This window comes from Macrotis lagotis, chromosome 6 (assembly GCF_037893015.1).
Source record: "Macrotis lagotis isolate mMagLag1 chromosome 6, bilby.v1.9.chrom.fasta, whole genome shotgun sequence".
Classification (NCBI taxonomy): Eukaryota; Metazoa; Chordata; class Mammalia; order Peramelemorphia; family Peramelidae; genus Macrotis; species Macrotis lagotis.
In genome coordinates, this window is record NC_133663.1 from 76885219 (window position 1) to 76903944 (window position 18726).

General features: G+C 33.9%; 1 protein-coding gene across 4 annotated transcripts in view; it reads left to right on the forward strand.

The window, feature by feature from the left end:
• ERBB4 (erb-b2 receptor tyrosine kinase 4) overlaps window positions 1-18726 on the forward strand; it is a 1472307-nt gene that overhangs the window by 939717 nt on the left and 513864 nt on the right. For all 4 annotated transcript variants that reach the window (XM_074191455.1, XM_074191456.1, XM_074191457.1 and 1 more), the window contains one exon: window positions 2648-2782. In XM_074191455.1, coding sequence (XP_074047556.1) covers window positions 2648-2782 — 135 coding nt within the window. The remainder of the gene's footprint in view (window positions 1-2647; window positions 2783-18726) is intronic.

Genomic DNA, 18726 nt, shown 5'->3' on the forward strand with positions numbered 1-18726 from the left:
CAGCTCCATGATATTTGAATTGCGTCTTTCTGGCTGCTTGTAATATTTTCTCTTTGACTTGGGAAGTCAAGGATTTGTTTTCCTCAGAGAGCTTTCTTATCTCCTTTTCCATCTGCCCAATTCTGTTTTTTAAAATCATTCTTCTCAATAACTTTTTGAATCATTTTGTCCATTTGACCTAAGCTGGTTTTTAACATGAGATTTTCTTAAGCTTATTTTTTTTTTGGATCTCCTTGACTAAGCTGCTGACTTCATTTTCACATTTTTTCTGCATTTATGTCATTTCTTGTCCCATTTTTCTTCTTTCTCCTTTACTTGATTTTCAAAATCTTTTTTTGAGCTCTGTCATAGCCTGAGCCCAACTTCTATACTTCTTGGAGTCTTTAGATGCAGAAACTTAGACTTTCTCATCTTCAGATTGAGTATTTTGGTCCTCCATGAGATCATAGATAAAGTAATTGTCAATGGTCCAGTGCCTTTTTTTTTGTTTACTCATTTCCTCAGCCTGTGCCTGATTTTGGGGTGCTTCCTGAGGTTTTGAGTTTTATTGGGACATCCCCACAGGGACCTCAGTGTATGATGTTCTGACTGCCCTCCTGGTCTGTGAATGACCACAAGCTTACCCCTCTGCCATGGGGCTGGGCAGGGGAGGGTCCCTGGATCTGCATGTGGTCAGAGGCCCAGAGCCCTGTTCCAGGGACAGAGGACAGATCTCAGAAGTCTCCCTCCACCCTTTCCTTCGGAGTGTGGAGCATTCAAGGCGCAGCTGCCTGGAGGCTCCTGCTGAGCAGCTCCACAGGCCTGCTTTGCTTTCCTGGATCTGGGCTGCCTTGGCTGCATTGAGTGCTGTGACCACCCTGAAAGCCTGGGCTTCGCAGAGTGCCACAGCTGCGCTGGGGGCCTGGCCTTCACACGCGTTCTGACAGAGGTCTGCTGATCTTCCAAGTTGTGCTTGGTGCTTTCTGGGGTGCGAGTCAGCAAACTGCTTCTGCTGCCAGGGGCTGGTGCTCCCAGGTGCCCTGGGGCTGTTCCTAGGACACTGAAATTCTTTCCCTCTGGTGGGGCCATCCGCTAACCCCATGGAACAGAATTTTCCCCCCTATTTTCCGGGTTACCTTGGGACGGAGAATTCCCTCACTGGATCTTTCTGTGGGTTCTGTCTCTTGAAAATTTAGTTAGAGTCAAAATTTTAAGGCTTTTGAAAGATTTTGAAGAGAGAACCTAAGAGAGGCTCTTCTCTTGACTCCATCTTGGCCTATTAATGAGTCTTAATAACTTGATGCTAATCTCAATTGTTGATATATGTTTAAGGAATACAAATGTACTGGGGCTCTGATACATCCCAATTAAAGCCATGTCCTCCCATCTTCAAAGTTCCTGACAACCCTCAAAACAAACACAAAGCTATTACCAAATCCTTCAGTTTAAGGAGAAAAGCTATTTAGTAAATTCATCCACACTAATTTATTAATGTTTAATAAAATGACTTACTTAAGAGTATTTGCATTCTGAAAGAGATTTATATCAAATAAATATTTAGATAAGAAGTAAAGGAAAAAGAAAACTTACATAAGGTCACACAGATTATAAGAAAATAGAACGGGCATCAAGCAAAGCCCCTTGACTCTAATTTTTGAGTCAGAATTTCCTATGAGATTCCCTTGCATTTATATCAGATGGATAACTACTTATTTATCATACAAATCTGGCTTGAAAAGTGTTCTCTATATACATACCTTCCAGTAACATCTTCAAGGAACTTTCTTTTTTTTTCAAAGTCTTTTTTCTATTTTTTTTAGAAATAAACAACATCACAAAAGTGTTCTCATGTTAGAAAATAGGGTTAAAATGAAATTAAATTTAAAGTAAAATATAGCTTTCAAATTGTATTGTCAATGCCACTGGCAGTTCATGTTTATTTAGAACATTACAATGTCCCTTCCTTATGCCAGCCTTATGAAGTACATAATGGAACTATTATTTACTATAATTTTCAGACAAGGAGCTTAAGGCTCAGTGACTTTCCCAAGTCACAAGCTGGTATATGCATTACTTCTGATCTTCTTTTATCAATATTTTTCTCCTTATAGTAAATAAATTATGATATGTTTCATTTAGAGAAAATAGAGGATATATATTTTTGTTGTTTAGAAAAGAGCAAAAAGGGTTTTCTAATCTTTGAAATAATTGTCACTGGTGAATTCAGAACTTTTATAAGCAGTGTCCTCAATTTTGCTTATAAAAGGCAACCAAGGAAGACTTTTGCCATATGAGTTTTAGGTCATTTGACCCTTAGTAGATCTGTATCCAAACATAATGAACTGTCATAATGAAATTTTAATGTATTTTCCTTCCTATTCCTATTAGAAATATTTGGTATACCCATTGACTCTACCTGATGAAGTTGTCAAAATCATTTCACTATACTGTGATGAAATAAATATTTTTAGTTTTCCAATGATTACAAGCTTCTTGGGTCTTTGAAGTTTCACATTTAATGGCCATTGCATAATTTCACTTTAATATAATTAGTGTTGTGTGGATTATCACCATTGTACTAGTGCCAACTAAACTATCATATTCCCCCAATGTTTTCCCCTAAATTCACCAGATTAATATTAAATCCCTTGTTTTTCATTTTTTACAGAAATCTTAAATGGAGGAGTATATGTTGACCAGAACAAATTCCTTTGTTATGCAGAAACCATTCATTGGCAAGATATTGTTCGCAATCCATGGCCTTCTAATTTTACACTTGTTTCAACCAATGGTAGCTCAGGATGTAAGTATTACTTTATTTTCTACTTTGTTGTCAGATTCTTTTTTTGCAACATAAAACAATTGAAACCTATAATTTTCCATAGTGCCTGAAAAAGCATATTGAAATTTTAAACTGTTCCTTAAGAATCTTATAGGTAGAAACCAAAAAATGACCTTCCCTAATTCTGTGTTTGCCTGTAGTTTTCATTCTCTCTGCTCTACTGACCCCTTTCAGAACTATATTTACTTTTTCATATTCATGAATCATCTCTTCCTCCTCTTCTCCCTCCTTTCTGCTTACCATCAAATAATTAATTCTTCTAAAGACCAAATCCCTTCTTTCATCTTTTTCCTATCCCATGGTTTATTATTGAAGTATATAACTGAAACTCCTTGTCATTGTGCCTAACACATGTTTAGTTATTAATAAATTCTTGTTGACTGGCTCATTACAAAATTATGAAAGCATTTCAAATCTCATGGAAAGGGCAACTTGTTGATAAATTTCCATTCTCGAATAATACTCATAGGTTTCATTGGTTTGCCCCATAACTTGTCTTATTTTTCTATCCAAAAGCACCTGAATTTCATTTCAGTTATAGTACATACCAATTTTACTGAGTTATATACCTTTAAAAAATCACAATTCTCATCAAAACCTTTGACAAAATATTCTGTTTTCAATTTCATCATCACAAAATATACTATGTTCTCCCCACATTTATTATCACTGACATTTGTATGAAAACAACATCTTTGTCAAAGGATAATCTTGATTTTATATTTTTCATCTGCTTTTATATATTCCCCATCTGAAATCATAACTGTCCTTCTATGGTTCTATAATTATTTGTCGTAGTTGTGATTGTATTACAAGCAGGAGGATTATGACTTTTTATAAGACATCATCTGCCAGGGGACAATGATTGTATGTCTTGACGGGCGCTAACATTATAATAGGAACATAAAAGAATTCACTTGATCAAAAGTGACAGTTTATATTACAAATATAAGTATACAAATATGCATACATAGACATATAGACATATTTTAAAGGGCTAGAACTTAAAAATAAAATAGTGATTTTCATGACTCCTTTCAGCAAAGGTTTGAACTGAGTTTTTATCTTTATAGACAATTCGATATGTATTATATGTTTGTATGTGTATATGCTTATATTTATAAATACATATGCTTTATACATACAAAGATATATATGTATTATATATATATATATATATATATATATATATATATATAGTGTGTAGACACATACATAATGTGAATTCTTGTTTCAAAATATTGAAATGAATTAGAACCTGAACCTGTTCACGATCCAAAAGACAAAATCATTTGCTCCTGTTGCACTTTGGCTCCTGGAGGAAGGGTTAGAGATTTAGAAAAGTCCTTTTTAAAGAAATAACTGAGTAGGAAGACAGATTGGCTGGATGAAAGGATTGGACTGTTGCTTTCCAAATAATCAGACTGGCCTGGAATGCTTGAATGAGATCTAAATCCTGAGCCAAGAGGGAAAGATGCCCACCAGCCTCTCAGGTTTTGAAGCCATAGAGGTCTGAGGGGTTTGTTGAACTATCACAGATGGTATCCCTTTTGTGTTAATCTCCTTTTGAGGGCAGATTTGGATGGTTATGCCTACAATTAGACAACTGTGGCTGCAATTTTTTGCATGCAAATAATTGCAGGTGCAAAAATTGCAAATGCAAAGTGGATGTCATGGTCAATGGTCCTTTAAAAATTAACTTGCCAAATGTTTCTCAAAGCTTTATTCTTTAAATAGCTGTTAAGTATCTTTACTTCCTGGCACATTATGTGCCCTGAATGGTATCATATGCATAAATAATGAAACTGTACTGGTGCCCATTTAGAAAAATCGAATGAGTTCAGGTTGTATTTTCATTCATTAATGGTGTCTCATTATTTAAATCAATTGATGGCATGGTGATATTTACAGTAGAAAACCACATTGCTTTGTTTTTTCTGTTTAAGATAAGTCTAAGAAAATATATGTAAGTTACTAAATTGATTTCTTATAAACACCTAAAATTTTCTGAATATTTAATTAGATGAGAATATCACAGAGCAACAATATTTTCTGATTGTCACCTATTTAGTTCTTATACTCAAAAATGTGTTGATATTTTCAAGTTCTTCTTTAAGCTATCTTTAGATGTGTGAGAGCAGGTTTAATTATTTTATGATCAAATTCATGGGGACTTAGTAAAATTACAGTTCACAGGTTTGAACAGGACAAAAAAAGAACTCAGGAATGACTGTTTTTGAAAACACTCTCTTTTTCTTGCCACAAAATCATCACTTAAATCTAATCTGAAGTGGAGTGTTATGGGTTGGATAGATTGAAAATGATATTACCAATGAGATATATCTGAAAATCATTTGTTTATAATAGAAGATTTTCATTTGTGATAAGAGAACATCATTCAATTTGTCATCTTGCTTTGGATAATACCCTGTCTATTATAATGCTTGTATTTCAGTTCATTAGTATGTTCCTTAAATATATGCACATGCTTACATACAGAGACACAACTTGAATCTGTTTTTCCTGGTGCATGTAGCTAAATACATGCAAAATGTATGTTAAGAAGAGAATGTGAAACTCTTCTGAAAATCCTTTAAAAATATGTACATGTGAATAGAAAAACTTTATTTCAACATCATGCTTATGATCATGTTTGAGCAATTTTGTTTTTTTAAGTTCACTTTTATAGGCAAGCTTTTATATTTTAAAGATTTTTTAAAAAATTTGAATTCGAAATTGTCTCTTTCCCTTCTATATCCTTAAGCAGACACTGAGAAGGCAAGCACTATAATATTTATTATACATGTGAAAGCATGCAAAATAAATTTTCATATTAGCCATATCTTTTTTTATAAAAAGAAATCAAGAAATGTAAAGAGAGAAAATTATACTTCAATTCATACTCAGAAAATATGAGTTCTTTCCCTGGAGATAAATAGTAGTTTTTCATCACTAGACCTTTGGAATTATCTTAGATCATTTTTGATCATAATAGCCAAATCTTGGGGGCAGCTAGGTGGCATAGTGGATAAGGCACCGGCCTTGGAGTCAGGAGTACCTGGGTTCAAATCCGGTCTCAGATACTTAATAATTACCTAGCTGTGTGGCCTTGGGAAAGCCACTTAACCCCATTTGCCTTGTAAAAAAAAATAGCCAAATCTTTCATAGTTGATCATCATTGTTACATTGCTTTTTTCTGTACACAATGACCCTCCAGTTCACCTTAACTTCACTTTGCATCTTTTCATATAGATCTTGCCTTGATTTTAAAAATCATCATTTTTTTATACCACAATAGCACTCCATCACCACAACTTGTTCAACCAGTCCACAAAAAATGACCTTTCTTTTAATTTCCAGTTCTTTGCCACTTCAAAAAAAGAGTTGCTGTGAACATTTTTACATAGATAGGTCCTTTTCCATTTCCTTTGTTCTCTTTGGGATACAGATCTAGTGAAGGTATTTCTAGGTCAGAGTGTGCACAGTTTTGTAACATTTTGAATATTTTTTCAAATTTTTATCCAGAAAAATTCATGACTCTACCAGTGAGTGGCTCATAAATGTACCTATTTTTCATTCATCTCTTCCAGAATTTGTCATTTTGGATAGATGTGAGATGGTATTTTAGAGTTGGCTTAATTTGCATATCTCTTATCAGTCATGATTCAGAACATCTTTTTCATATGATTATATTTATATTTGATATCTACATAAAAATATCTGTTTAATATCCTTTGATCATTTACCAAGTGGATGTGACTCTTACTTTTTTAATAAACTTGACTTGGTTCTATACTTAATATATATTTGAGAAATGAAGACTTCATCAGAAAAATGTTTTGCAAATTTTTGGTATTTCTTCATTGGTTATAGCATCTTTTAGCAAACTTTAGTTTATCTGATTATCACTTTTAATTAGGTCCATTTTTGACTTTGTGTTGTCTGAGATCAATGTACTATTCCTGCCCTTTATTTTTGTTCAGCTGAAGCATATATTCTGCTCTAGTCTTTCATTTTAACTTTATATGTTTTTCCATTTAAAATGTATCTCTTGTAAACAACATAATATTGGATTTCTGCTTTCATTTTATGGGTGAGTTTATCTATTCACATTCATAAATATGATTACTATTTCCCTTCATTTATTTATGTTCTTTTTTTCTTTCTTCTGTCTCTCTTACTCTCAATTTCTGTCTCTCTCTCTTTCTTTCTATCTATCTATCTATCTATCTATCTATCTATCTATCTATCTATCTATCTTGTCTCCTTAAAAAGATCATTTTACTTTTAACTACTGTCTCTCTTAATCTATCCTCCCTTTTATCATCCTTCCCATTTTCCTTTTCCTCCTATTTCACAAGTTACATTTCTTTTCTCAATTTTTTTTTTACTTTTTATTTTTATTTAAGGCAATGGAGTTAAAAGTGACTTGCCCAAGTTCACATAGCTAGGCAATTATTAAGTGTATGAGGTCAAATTTGAACTCAGGTCCTCCTGACTTACATGCCAGTGATCTATCCACTGTGCTACCTAGCTGCCCCACAAGTTACATTTCTATACATAACTGATTGAGTGTGTGTGTGTGTGTGTGTGTGTGTGTGTGTGTGTGTGTGTGTGTATGTGTGCTTATGTGTGCACAAGCATTGCATGGTACCAAACCACCATTTTCCTCTCTCTTGTAAAAGTTCTTGGAGAAATTCATTCATGTGAGAAAGCTTTCCCATTCTACCTCTAACATCTTTCTCAAGTCTTCATTTCTTTTTTGTTGAAAATCATTCAAATATTGACACATCCATTCCCACTATCAATGTAAAGTCCTTTAGTACCCCTAATAATGATGAAATTCTTGGAAGTTACATGTATCATCTTCCCAATACAAATGTAAAAAAATTAATTTTAAATAATCACTTATGATTGTCCTTTCTTGTTTATCTTTTTTTTACTCGTGTGTCTTGTAATTGAGTATCTGATTTTCTATTTCCCCTCAGGAATTAAAGAAAATTCTTTATTAAACATTCATTTTTTTCTTTAAGGATTAAACTCAATTTTGCTGAGTAGATAATTCTTGATTGTAATCCCAGATCCATATCCTACTGTAATATGATATTCTAAATGCTTCACTCATTAAGCATGAAGGTACTAATTTTTTGTGATTCTTATGGTGGATTCACAGTATTTGTATATCAGCTGGATATATTTTCTCCTTCACCTGGGATTTCTATAATTTTTTATAATATCCCTGGGAATTTCCATTTGGGGATCTCTTTTAAGAGGTAGTGTCAGTGGATTCTTTTAATTTCTATTTTACTCTCTAAATCTAAGATATTGGGGCAGTTTGCCTTCCTAATTTCGTGAAATAAGAACTAAACTCTTTTGTTGATCATGGTTTTTAGATACTGCAATAATTCTTTAATTATCTTTTTAAATTATTGCCCAGATTGGATGTTTTTTCAATGCAGTATTTCACATTTTATTCTATTTTTTCATTCCTTTTATTTTTTTGTTGTTTCTTAATGTCTCATGGAATCATTGCCTTCCACATGCCAAATTTTAATTTTTAAAAATATTTCTTTCAATGAAATTGTGTACTCCTTCTATTCCCAATTTGGCCAATTCTGCTTTTTTTTGTTGTTTTACTTTTTGCTAGACAATGGGGTTAAGTGACATGTCAAAGATCACATAGCTAAGTAATTATTAAGTGTCTGAGGCCAAATTTGAACTCAGGTTTTCTTACTCCAGATAGGGTACTCTATCCACTGTGCCACCTAACTGCCCCAATTTCACTTTTGTAGAAGCTCTTTTCTCCAGTAAATTTTTACCTCCTTTTTCATTTTATATAGCCTGTTTTTTTAAGTAATTCTTTTCTTTAATTTCTGTGCCTCTAAATGCATTTAGGTTTTGAGGTAATATTTTCCTTCAGTATTTTTTGTGCCTGTCTTAACAATCTTTTAGTTCTGTTTTCTTAATTTTCTTTTATCACTCATTATTATCTCCAATTTTTCTTCTACACTCTTCTCCTTTTTTTTAGGTTTTTTTGCAAGGCAAATGGGGTTAAGTGGCTTGCTCAAGGCCACACAGCTAGGCAATTATTAAGTATCTGAGACCAGACTTGAACCCAGGTACTCCTGACTCCAAGGCCGGTGCTTTATCCACTATGCCACCTAGCCGCCCCTTACTCTTCTCCTTCTTAAACTCTCCCAGGAATACCTCTTGGGATTATGTCCAATATGCATTTTTTGAGGTTTCATTTGTAACTGTTTATACATTGTTATTGTCTTCTGAATGTATGTCTTGGTCTTCCCTGCCATCATAGTAGCTTTTTATGGTCAAATTAATTTTGGTGTTGTTATTTGCTCATTTTTCCAGTCTGTAATTTGACTTTCCACTTTCTGCTAAGGTAGGGCATTGCTCATGTGGTTCTGGGCTTTAATTTTTGGTTTTTTTTGGGGGGGGGGATTTTTTGTTTTTTTTTTCCCCCCTGCTGTTTTCATTGATATTATTGGGGGTTTACAAGTTTTTGGTCTTTCCATTTCTCCTGGGAGAGATATGGTTATTGCTTCCCTGGTCTTAGTTCTGGTCTTTTACATATGAAGTTTCCCTGATTTTTGCATCTGTAAGATCTAGTGATTTCTTTGCCTTGGATTTATGATCAGAGCCCTTGCTTTCTTGTGACCAACCCAATGCTTCTATCCACCCTGAACTGTGATCTGAAACCATGACTACATATGGACAGTAGAGTTGCTAATCAGTAATGACTAAACTCATTGCTAACAATCATTGCCATAATCTCTTTCTGACTAATTGTTTGATTCCCTTTCCATCTCTGGACTGAATGCTCACAAAGCTGTTGTTGCTTATTCTAAGATTTCTAATGCATGCATAAGGTCTGGACAGACTTCCACCCTAGTCTACTAGGAGACTTCTCCAATAAGTTTCTTAAGTTTTCTTAGAGTATGAAAATGTCTCACCCAACTTTTTTGTTAGTTCTTTTTCTGTAAAGTTTTATTTGAGGCATTATTTTATAGTTGTTTGGAAGGGAATATTGGAAGACTTCAGGTAGGTGACTGTTCCTAGTCTTCCTTTTTGGTTCCACCTAAAGGTAAATTTTTAAAGCAAATTTTTTCAAAAGAATGTGATTCAAAGAGATGGTAAGAGCCTAACTGCCCTTGATGAATTCATGTCACCTAGATCAGGTGAAATATATCCCTTGGGTACTAAAAAGACTTACAAAAAATGAGGTATCATTGAAAATGGCAGATATCAGAGATATAGACAAGAGCAAATGCACTGATTTTTGAAAAAGAGAAGAGAACAGAGTCTTTTAATATGAAATGTAAGTTTGTCTTTAATTTGTGTGAATATTCTAAAATAAACCAATATAGATATTATCAATGAAAATTTAGAAATGAAGAAATTGATTTCAGAAAACTGAATTGGATTCATAAGGAGCAGATTATGCTAAATTATGTTCATTTCTTTTTGGGGAGGTAGTAGAATTACTAATTTAATAAATGACTGATTTTATGGAAACAAGGTTTGTTTATCTAATACTATTCTTATGAAAAATATGGAGAAAATGAATTATAAATAGAGATATAGCCAAACTCAAAAACCATTTTTAAAGTCTCAAAATCAATGTGATTGGGATTATCTGGTAAAGTACCCTGGGCCTCTCTACTTAGTCTTCTAGTGTTACTAACTTTTTTTATCAATAATTTGGATAAGGAATAAGTCTTATGTTCATCGAATTTATAAGTGGTACAATGCTAAAATAGCTAATACTTTGAATGATAGAGGTTGTAGCAACAAGGAACTTAACAACCTAAAGTCTTGGAATGAGCCAAAGAAGGTGAAATTTATTGGAAATAAATGTAACTTCTTATACTTGTGTTCAGCAAATTAACTTCAATAGAATAGCTTAGGAAAATTGAATTTGAGCAGCTGTTCTTAAAGAAGTTTTGGTGAACCTCAACCTGAAAATAAGTCAGTAGTTTGATAGAGAAATTAATGAAGCAAATGTGACCATGGACTATATAGAAAGACAGATTCCACTAGCAGAGAGGTGATGGTGCCATGGAACTCCACTTTTGTCACACCTCATCTAATGTTTTATGTTCTTTTATGGGTACTATAATTTAAGGACAATGATAAGCTGTGATTTCTCAGCTTTTAGAGTAAAACAAAAAGGATACTGAAAGTCCTTGATTCTGTATCATATCAATATAATTTGAAATAATGAGGAATATCTGAGTTGAAGAAAATATTGGATGGGATATTAAACCTAAGCCCAATATTTAAAGGTCTAGAATGTGAGAAAGTATGGCTTGTTCTATCTGTCCCCAGACAATGGAACCAAAAGTAATAAAAGAATATTGCAAAGAATCCAATTTGAACTTGACATTCACATAAAAGACTTCCTAACAAATAAAACCAAATAGAGTTCCAAGGAGGTATGAACTTCATACAGAATTGGTGGGTTCCTCCTCCTTCCAGATCTTCCTAAGAATCTGTATGATCACTTATCAAATATGTTATAGTAGAGACTCCTTTTGTGTATGAATTGGACAACAAAATTGCTGAGTTTTTACCAGCTTTTAAATTCTGAATATGTGAAATTCCTTCAAAGTCATCATTTCAAAATGGAATACAAGTTTCTTCTAAAGCATGACTTTAATTTAAAAAAAATTAGATCTGTAACACCTAGTGCAATTCATGTCATCTGAGAGTCATCCAATCAACATATATTAATTGCTTACCATATATATATATATATATATATATATATATACATATATATATATATATATATATATATATATATGTATATACCAGCCACTGTATTAAGCTTTGGAGATACAATTGAACTTTCAAGGAACTCACAATCTAATGGAACAGACAGAATATAAACAAGTAAGTACTAACAAACTATGCGCAGGATACACTGGAAATAACCAAGCAAGGGAAGGTATTAGAATCAAGGGAATGGGAAGATTTTAGTTAGGATAAAGAGAAGAGATGAGGAGGGAGAACATTCCAGACAGAGCCAGTGAAAATTCTTGAAGTAATTAGATGAAATATCTTGTTTGAGAAAGTCAAGAGATTAGTTTCATTAGATTATTGTGCATTTATAGTGGTATACAGTAGAAGAATACTAGGAATGGAGGGGGGAATAAGTTGTGAAAGGCTTTGAATCCAAATGTTAGAATTTGTATTTGATTCTGATGATGCTTGTCCTTCGCACTCAAAGGAAACCATGACATCAGGGAAGTGATGCCATGATAAGCACATGAATTGGATTTGATGGTGGCGGGGGGGGGGGGGGCTATGCTAAGCCACCAGCCTCACTTTCTCCTCTAGATCCCTTTGGGTCTAGTTGCCAGATATGAATCAGGATGACTAGAGATGACCCTGGATGGGAGGCAATCAGGGTTATGTGATTTGCCCATGGTCACACAGCTAGTAAGTGTCTGAGGCTGAATTTGAACTCCCATCTTCCTGACTCCAAGGTCAGTGTTCTATCCCCGTGCTACCTAGTTGCCCATTTGATTCTAAAGGTGAAAAGAAGCTACTGAAATTTATCAAGTGGCAGTAAGAAATGTAATGGTAATGAAGTAACACATCATCACTTTGACAGTACAGTGGAGAATGACTTGGAGTGTGGAAACCTTGTGGCAGAGTGATCAATGAGCAGGCCATTATAATAGTTTGGGCATAAGGTGGTGGAGCCTGAACTAAGATGATGGCAATGTATGAGAAGAGAAAGAGGTATATGGCAGATATCTTAAGAAAATAAAATAGATAGGAAATAGCATTAGATTAAAAATGGTGATGGAATTGAAGAGTCGAGGATGTCATCTAGGTTTGAAGCATAAGTGACTGGGAGCATGATGTTACTATCAATAATAATAATAAAAAAATTAGGAAAATAGGAGGATTTCAGTTTTGGATATATTGAGTTTAAGATATATATATGGTGCATCCAGTTTGAGATGTCCCATAAAACATTTGTAGATACAAGAGTGAAGTTCAGGAGAAGTAAGATCTTGGTAAGTAGATTTGAAAATCATCAGCATAGAGATCAGCATGGTAGATGATGCAATCACTAATTAAAAGAGAAAAAGAGGAAAAGAGCAGAAAGCCCAGCACATGCTTATAGTTAGTAGCTATGATTGGGATGAATATTAATCAGAGTCAGTAAAAAATTATCAAACAGGTAGGAGTAGAACCAGGAGAGAATAGTATTTCAAAAACCTAGAAAGAAGATAGTATCAGGGAGAAGAGGGCAAAGTATCAGAGGGAGAAATAACTAAATGCTTTTTGCTTGAGTGATTGTTGGACAGTTGATAATGTTAGAATAGATAGAGCTCAGGAGAGAAAGAAGGGCTAGAAATATCGATCTGGAAATCCTAAGTTTTTTGTTACTTAGTCATTTCATGATATCTGAATCTCTGTGGCCTCAATTGGGGTTTTCTTGGTAAAGGCACTGGAGCAATTTGCCATTTCTTTTTCCATGATGAGAAAACTGAGGCAAATAGGGTTAAGTGATTTGCCCAAAGTCACATATTTAATAAGTATCTGAACTTGAATTTGAAATTAGGTTTTCTTGCCACCAGTCTAGGCTATCTACTGTGCTCCCTAGCTGCCCTTATCTTAAACACAAACATGATCATTTAACCATTGAGAGATGGTAAGTTTACAATGACAGTGTAAAAAGGAAGAGAGATAAATCTGGAGAGGAAGAGAGCTGTCATAATGTGAAATGCTTCCCTCAGTCTCTCCCCAAAGGAACTGACAGGAATCTTTTCCAATGATTTTTTTAACTTCTTTTAGGCAGGTAAGTCAGTGCCTATTTTATTTTTGGTTATTTGGGAATTCAGAACATTTTGCAGAGAGTTGTATGAGTAGCGTAAGCAGTTTTCATCCAAGGTTGATTTCACATTGATGTGGCCACCATTTCCATTTTCTGGTCCCCATTGCTTTTTCTGTTACATTCTTAGTTTGCATTTTTTTTTTAGGTTTTTGCAAGGCAATGGGGTTAAGTGGCTTGCCCAAGGCCACACAGTTAGGTAATTATTAAGTGTCTGAGCTTGGATTTGAACCCAGGTACTCCTGACTCCAGGGCCGGTGCTTTATCCACTACGCCACCTAGCTGCCCCCTTAGTTTGCATTTGAGCCCAAGAAGGACTGAGCACAGAGCCAGTTAATCACAATCTCCCCCAGATAGAGAGAAAGGATACACAAGCTGTCTTCAAACAAATTACCATCCCATGAGTCTTTTCTCCTGAATCCAGTTTCACTCCTATTTTTCAATCTCATGCTCCAGGCTTCCTCCTCATTACATAAAGGATCTTACACCATGCCTAGCTCTTCTTGGGCATGGAAATATATCATAAAAGCTTAGGGGAAAAAGAGTAAGCAAAAACTCTGAAGAAGGAAAGCTTAAAGTCAAATGATCTCAAAGATATTGTTCTTCTTAGAGGTTCTATAAAATGACTCTATGTTGTTCCCAAATGTTTGTGAAATCAGAAAGAAATTATTTTTTTTTGCTATCAGAAATAATCAGCAAATTCAGTACCAATTTTAGAGGTGAACAGGAAACCACAAACAATTTTTTCCTGAATTGAGGATTCCCAACCACTTGTGCTGTGAATTTGGGAAACTGGAGACTCTTTTATCTTTTGATTTGACTCCTAGATCTAACCTCTTCTGTTCACTTCTTCCAATATCTGTATGGTTTGCATAAATCATTTTTTTTAAATAAAAAGGAGAGAAGTACGATTATATTTTTTGTCTTTTAATTTCAACTTTTTTCCTTTAACCATTAAAACCACACAATCTAAAGATTCACACTGATTTTTATTGCAGATTTTTATTAGATGCTCAGTTGTTTCATGTACTTCAATGTAGTCAACTACAAAGTTTCACCTGCAACTGTATGTCCAGCAGCATAAGAACAGTGGTCAGGGGAGTGGATGTTTTTCTTTCATTCTCAAAGAATACCACAACATCAGGGAGGTGATGCCATGATAAGCACACAAATTGGATTAAGTGAGGGGGGCTGTTCTAAGTCACCAGTCTCACTTTCTCCTCTGTGGTCATCTGGGTCCAGTGGCCAGATATGAATCAGGATGACTGGAGATGGTCCTGGATGTGAGGCAATCAGAATTAAGTAAGCTTTTGTCAAGTGTTTGAGACTGGATTTGAATCCTTGTCCTCCCAACTCCAAGAATGTGACCTACCTCATCTGGTCTTGGAAGCTAAGGGGGGAAGGGGTGTCAGGTCTAGTTAGTACTTGTATGGGAGACCATCTGAGAATACCAGGTAGTATCTGGTGTGTACTGAGGGGCAAAGGGAAGGACATTTAACAATAAGCATGCCAACTGAATTTGACTTTGATTCTGTGAGAGAACCATCCTCACCAAATTAAAAGTAACTCTAGATTCATAAATTATATTCACTTTGTACCTGAGTTAAAAAGCAATTGAAAATGTTTTCCACAGCAGATTCAGAAAGGGGAAGCATAGGATGAGTGTGAAGATGTTCAGGGAACTTAATTCATCAAGATGAAAATGAATAAAACCTTACTGTTTATTTGCTCAGTATTGTTCCCACCATTATTCTATGATTTGTTTGCACTAAAATGGACAAAGATTTTTTTTAAGTGTCTGGGTTTTCTTCAAGCCACCAGAGAATGTAAACTTCATTAATATTCAAGAATCTCACATCCCCTTAATAAAGTGAAACTAATCATAGTAAACAGTGGAAAAGACCACTGGCTCCTGGAAGCTCATTAGACTACCTTTTTTCATCTACTTCTTATAACTTACAGCAATATACTCTTTGAGAACAGTCTTATGGGGGAATCAGGAAAAAGTTTTGTATAATTGATTAAAAGAAAATATTTAAAACCAACATATCTTTTCTTTCCCAGGCTCAGGTGTATAAGAGTTTTAATTCAGTTACTCTTTTAATGCCAAGAGGAAAGAAAGAACAAGACCTAAAGTCTGAGTTTCCTGCTTACATCTTATTGGAATGGAGGTGATCAGATGGGGTAGGAAAGACAGTAATAGTCTTTCACTCATCCCAGAAGAGGTTAAAAAAAATAAGGAAATTTGAGGTCTTAAATAGTTTGAATTTCCATTTATTTTTCTAAAGATAAAAGGAAAGTTACCATGCTGTTTGTTGCAAATTCACAATATATCCTGGTAAGGACAAATCTTTTCATGTTTATAGAAACCTCTATGAGCAATAGTGGATATGGTTTCTATGCATGCATGTGCACACCGAATCTATTCAATAATCTATTTTCTACACAAGTGCAAAAATAATTTTCCTAAACTATCATCCTGATTATATAAATTCTCAACCGTAAAACCTTTAGTGATTTGCCATAGCCTCTAAGATAAAATGCAAAATATTCTAAGCCTGGCATTCAAGGCTCTATCTTTTCTCCAATAATTCCTACTCTTCCTCATTACAGCATTGATGTTCCATCTAAAATAGACCACCAGTCATTTTCTATACTCAGTTCTCCCGTTTCCTCTTCACTATCCTCCCACAATTCCTAAAATGGACTTTGTTCATATGAGGCTCTTTCAAAATTTTTGACTTTTCTCATGTAGCTTATCTAAGGAGATATTTTTCTCTATAAAATCTTGATATAATCCCCCCCCAGATGTTAATGTTCTTTCCTTCCTCAGTTTTCCTAATATACTTTTTTTGGAAGCTGTATCCAATCATTAAAATAGAAGTTTTTTTAGAACAAGGAGTGTTTTTGCTTTATTATTATTGCTAATATTGCTATATTAGTTATACCATTATTTTATCACAGTATTCCTAGGGTCTTATTTACAGTAGATATTTTCCCTTTTTTGTTGAATTAAATAAACATGGAAAGAAAATGTACAGAACATATTAATTTTGTTCTCAAAATATATATTGTAGATAGGCAAGCAGAGCTATATAAACAAATGGAACAGGAAAGTAAGATTAATTATTCATATGTATGTAAGCTCTTATAACCATTTCTTCTTTCCCTTTCTCTCATTCTTGTATCTCTAGCATTAGAACAAGGCCTGACACAATAAATACTTATTGACAATCTACAAACTATCTCCTTCCTTGAAATTTTCTTCTGTTTCTATATAATTTATATATATATATATATATATATATATATAAAATATAATATAATATAAACAATTAAATAGGGTAGCTAGGTGGCACAATGGATAGAGCACTGGCCTTGGAGTCAGGAGTACCTGAGTTCAAATCCGGCCTCAGATACTTAATAATTACCTAGCTGTGTAGCCTTGGACAAGTCACTTAACCCCATTGTCTTGTAAAAAAAAATTAAATAGCATTGTACAATATTTTCATAACCACATCCCCAAAATATATCTTTAAAAATAATAAAGAATTTCCATTTTTGGAGAAAATAAAATAATCTTTTTTGAAAATCATAAAGTAATATATATATATAACTATTAATTCTTTATTCTGACTAATAGAATAACAAATATTTATTGAATTACTTTGTATATAGTGCATATATATGTATGTATATAAAGGTATATGGGAATCTACTGCAACATGATTGATATGGACCTTTCTGTTTTTGTGTAATTTCCTATAAGTAGAGGTAAATATGAAAATATTAAGAAAAATAGATAGGTACATTTTAATAGTTGAAGGAAGTCTTTAAAATGATAAATGGTTTCTATGAATCCTTTCAAAGTTTAATAAAATAATTTTCAAATAAACATATTTTTACTGTTTAATAAACTACTCTAAGAAATACAGTTCATAACAAGTTATATACTTATTTTTATTTAGTAGCAATAATAAAAAAGGGGGAAAATTCATAGCATCTGTTTTCTGGGTATAAATACCCAAAAGAATCTGGCCAAAAAATATAAATTGTTTTTGCCATAGAGTAAGCCCAACCCTTTTGCATCTAACTTATTCTATCCTTGGTAGAGTTTTTGTTGATACTAATAAGTAGTATATGCATTTGTTGTGAGACACAACTTTTGCTAAGAGAAAAGGGGAAAAAAATCACTATAAGCTCATTTTACATATCACACTGATAGAAGATTCAAATATAGGGACAATGAATGACTTTTCTCAGAAAATGAAAGAAGCTCAGATAAGGGCCCAGATACCTTCAGTAAGGTTAGCTTATGCATACATATTCAATCCATTTATACCAAAGGAAGAATTTGGTCAAAAGAATGACATTTTTTGATATCCAGGGTCAAATATCAGAGCTAAAGTCAACCTAAACTCCTAAGTAGAATTTCCTATAGAGTTTACACATTAACAACTTCAATGTCATTCTAGAAAGGTAAGACTTATGAAATAGATCTTTAAAATAAATGTTACTCTGCCTTTGATGAAATGAAATAGGGATTTTGAGGCATGCTGGCCTGATCTAGTGACATAGGTGTGGATGAGAAATAACCAGTTAGGGGTGACTAGGTGGTGCAGTGGATAGAGCACCGGCCCTGGAGTCAGGAAGATCTGAGTTCAAATGTGACCTTAATAATTACCTAGCTGTGTGGCCTTGGGCAAGTCACTTAACTCTATTACCTTGCAAAATCAAGCAAACAAACAAAAAAGAAATAACCTGTTAGAGGGAACTCTGAGTTATGTATAAACTATGACTCCTTTTATTTATTTATTTATTTTCCTGAAAATGTCTCAGATGTGGTCTCTCTTAAAATAACCCGCTGGCACAGTCAACAGAGCTCTGGACCTGAAGTCAGGAATACCAAAGTTCAAATTTGGTCTCAGATAGTTAAAAGTTGTGGTCCTTTGAATAAGCCAGTAAATCTTTGTTTCAGTTTCTTCATCTGTAAAATGGGGTTAATAGCAATACCTTCCACTCAGGGTTGTTATAAGGT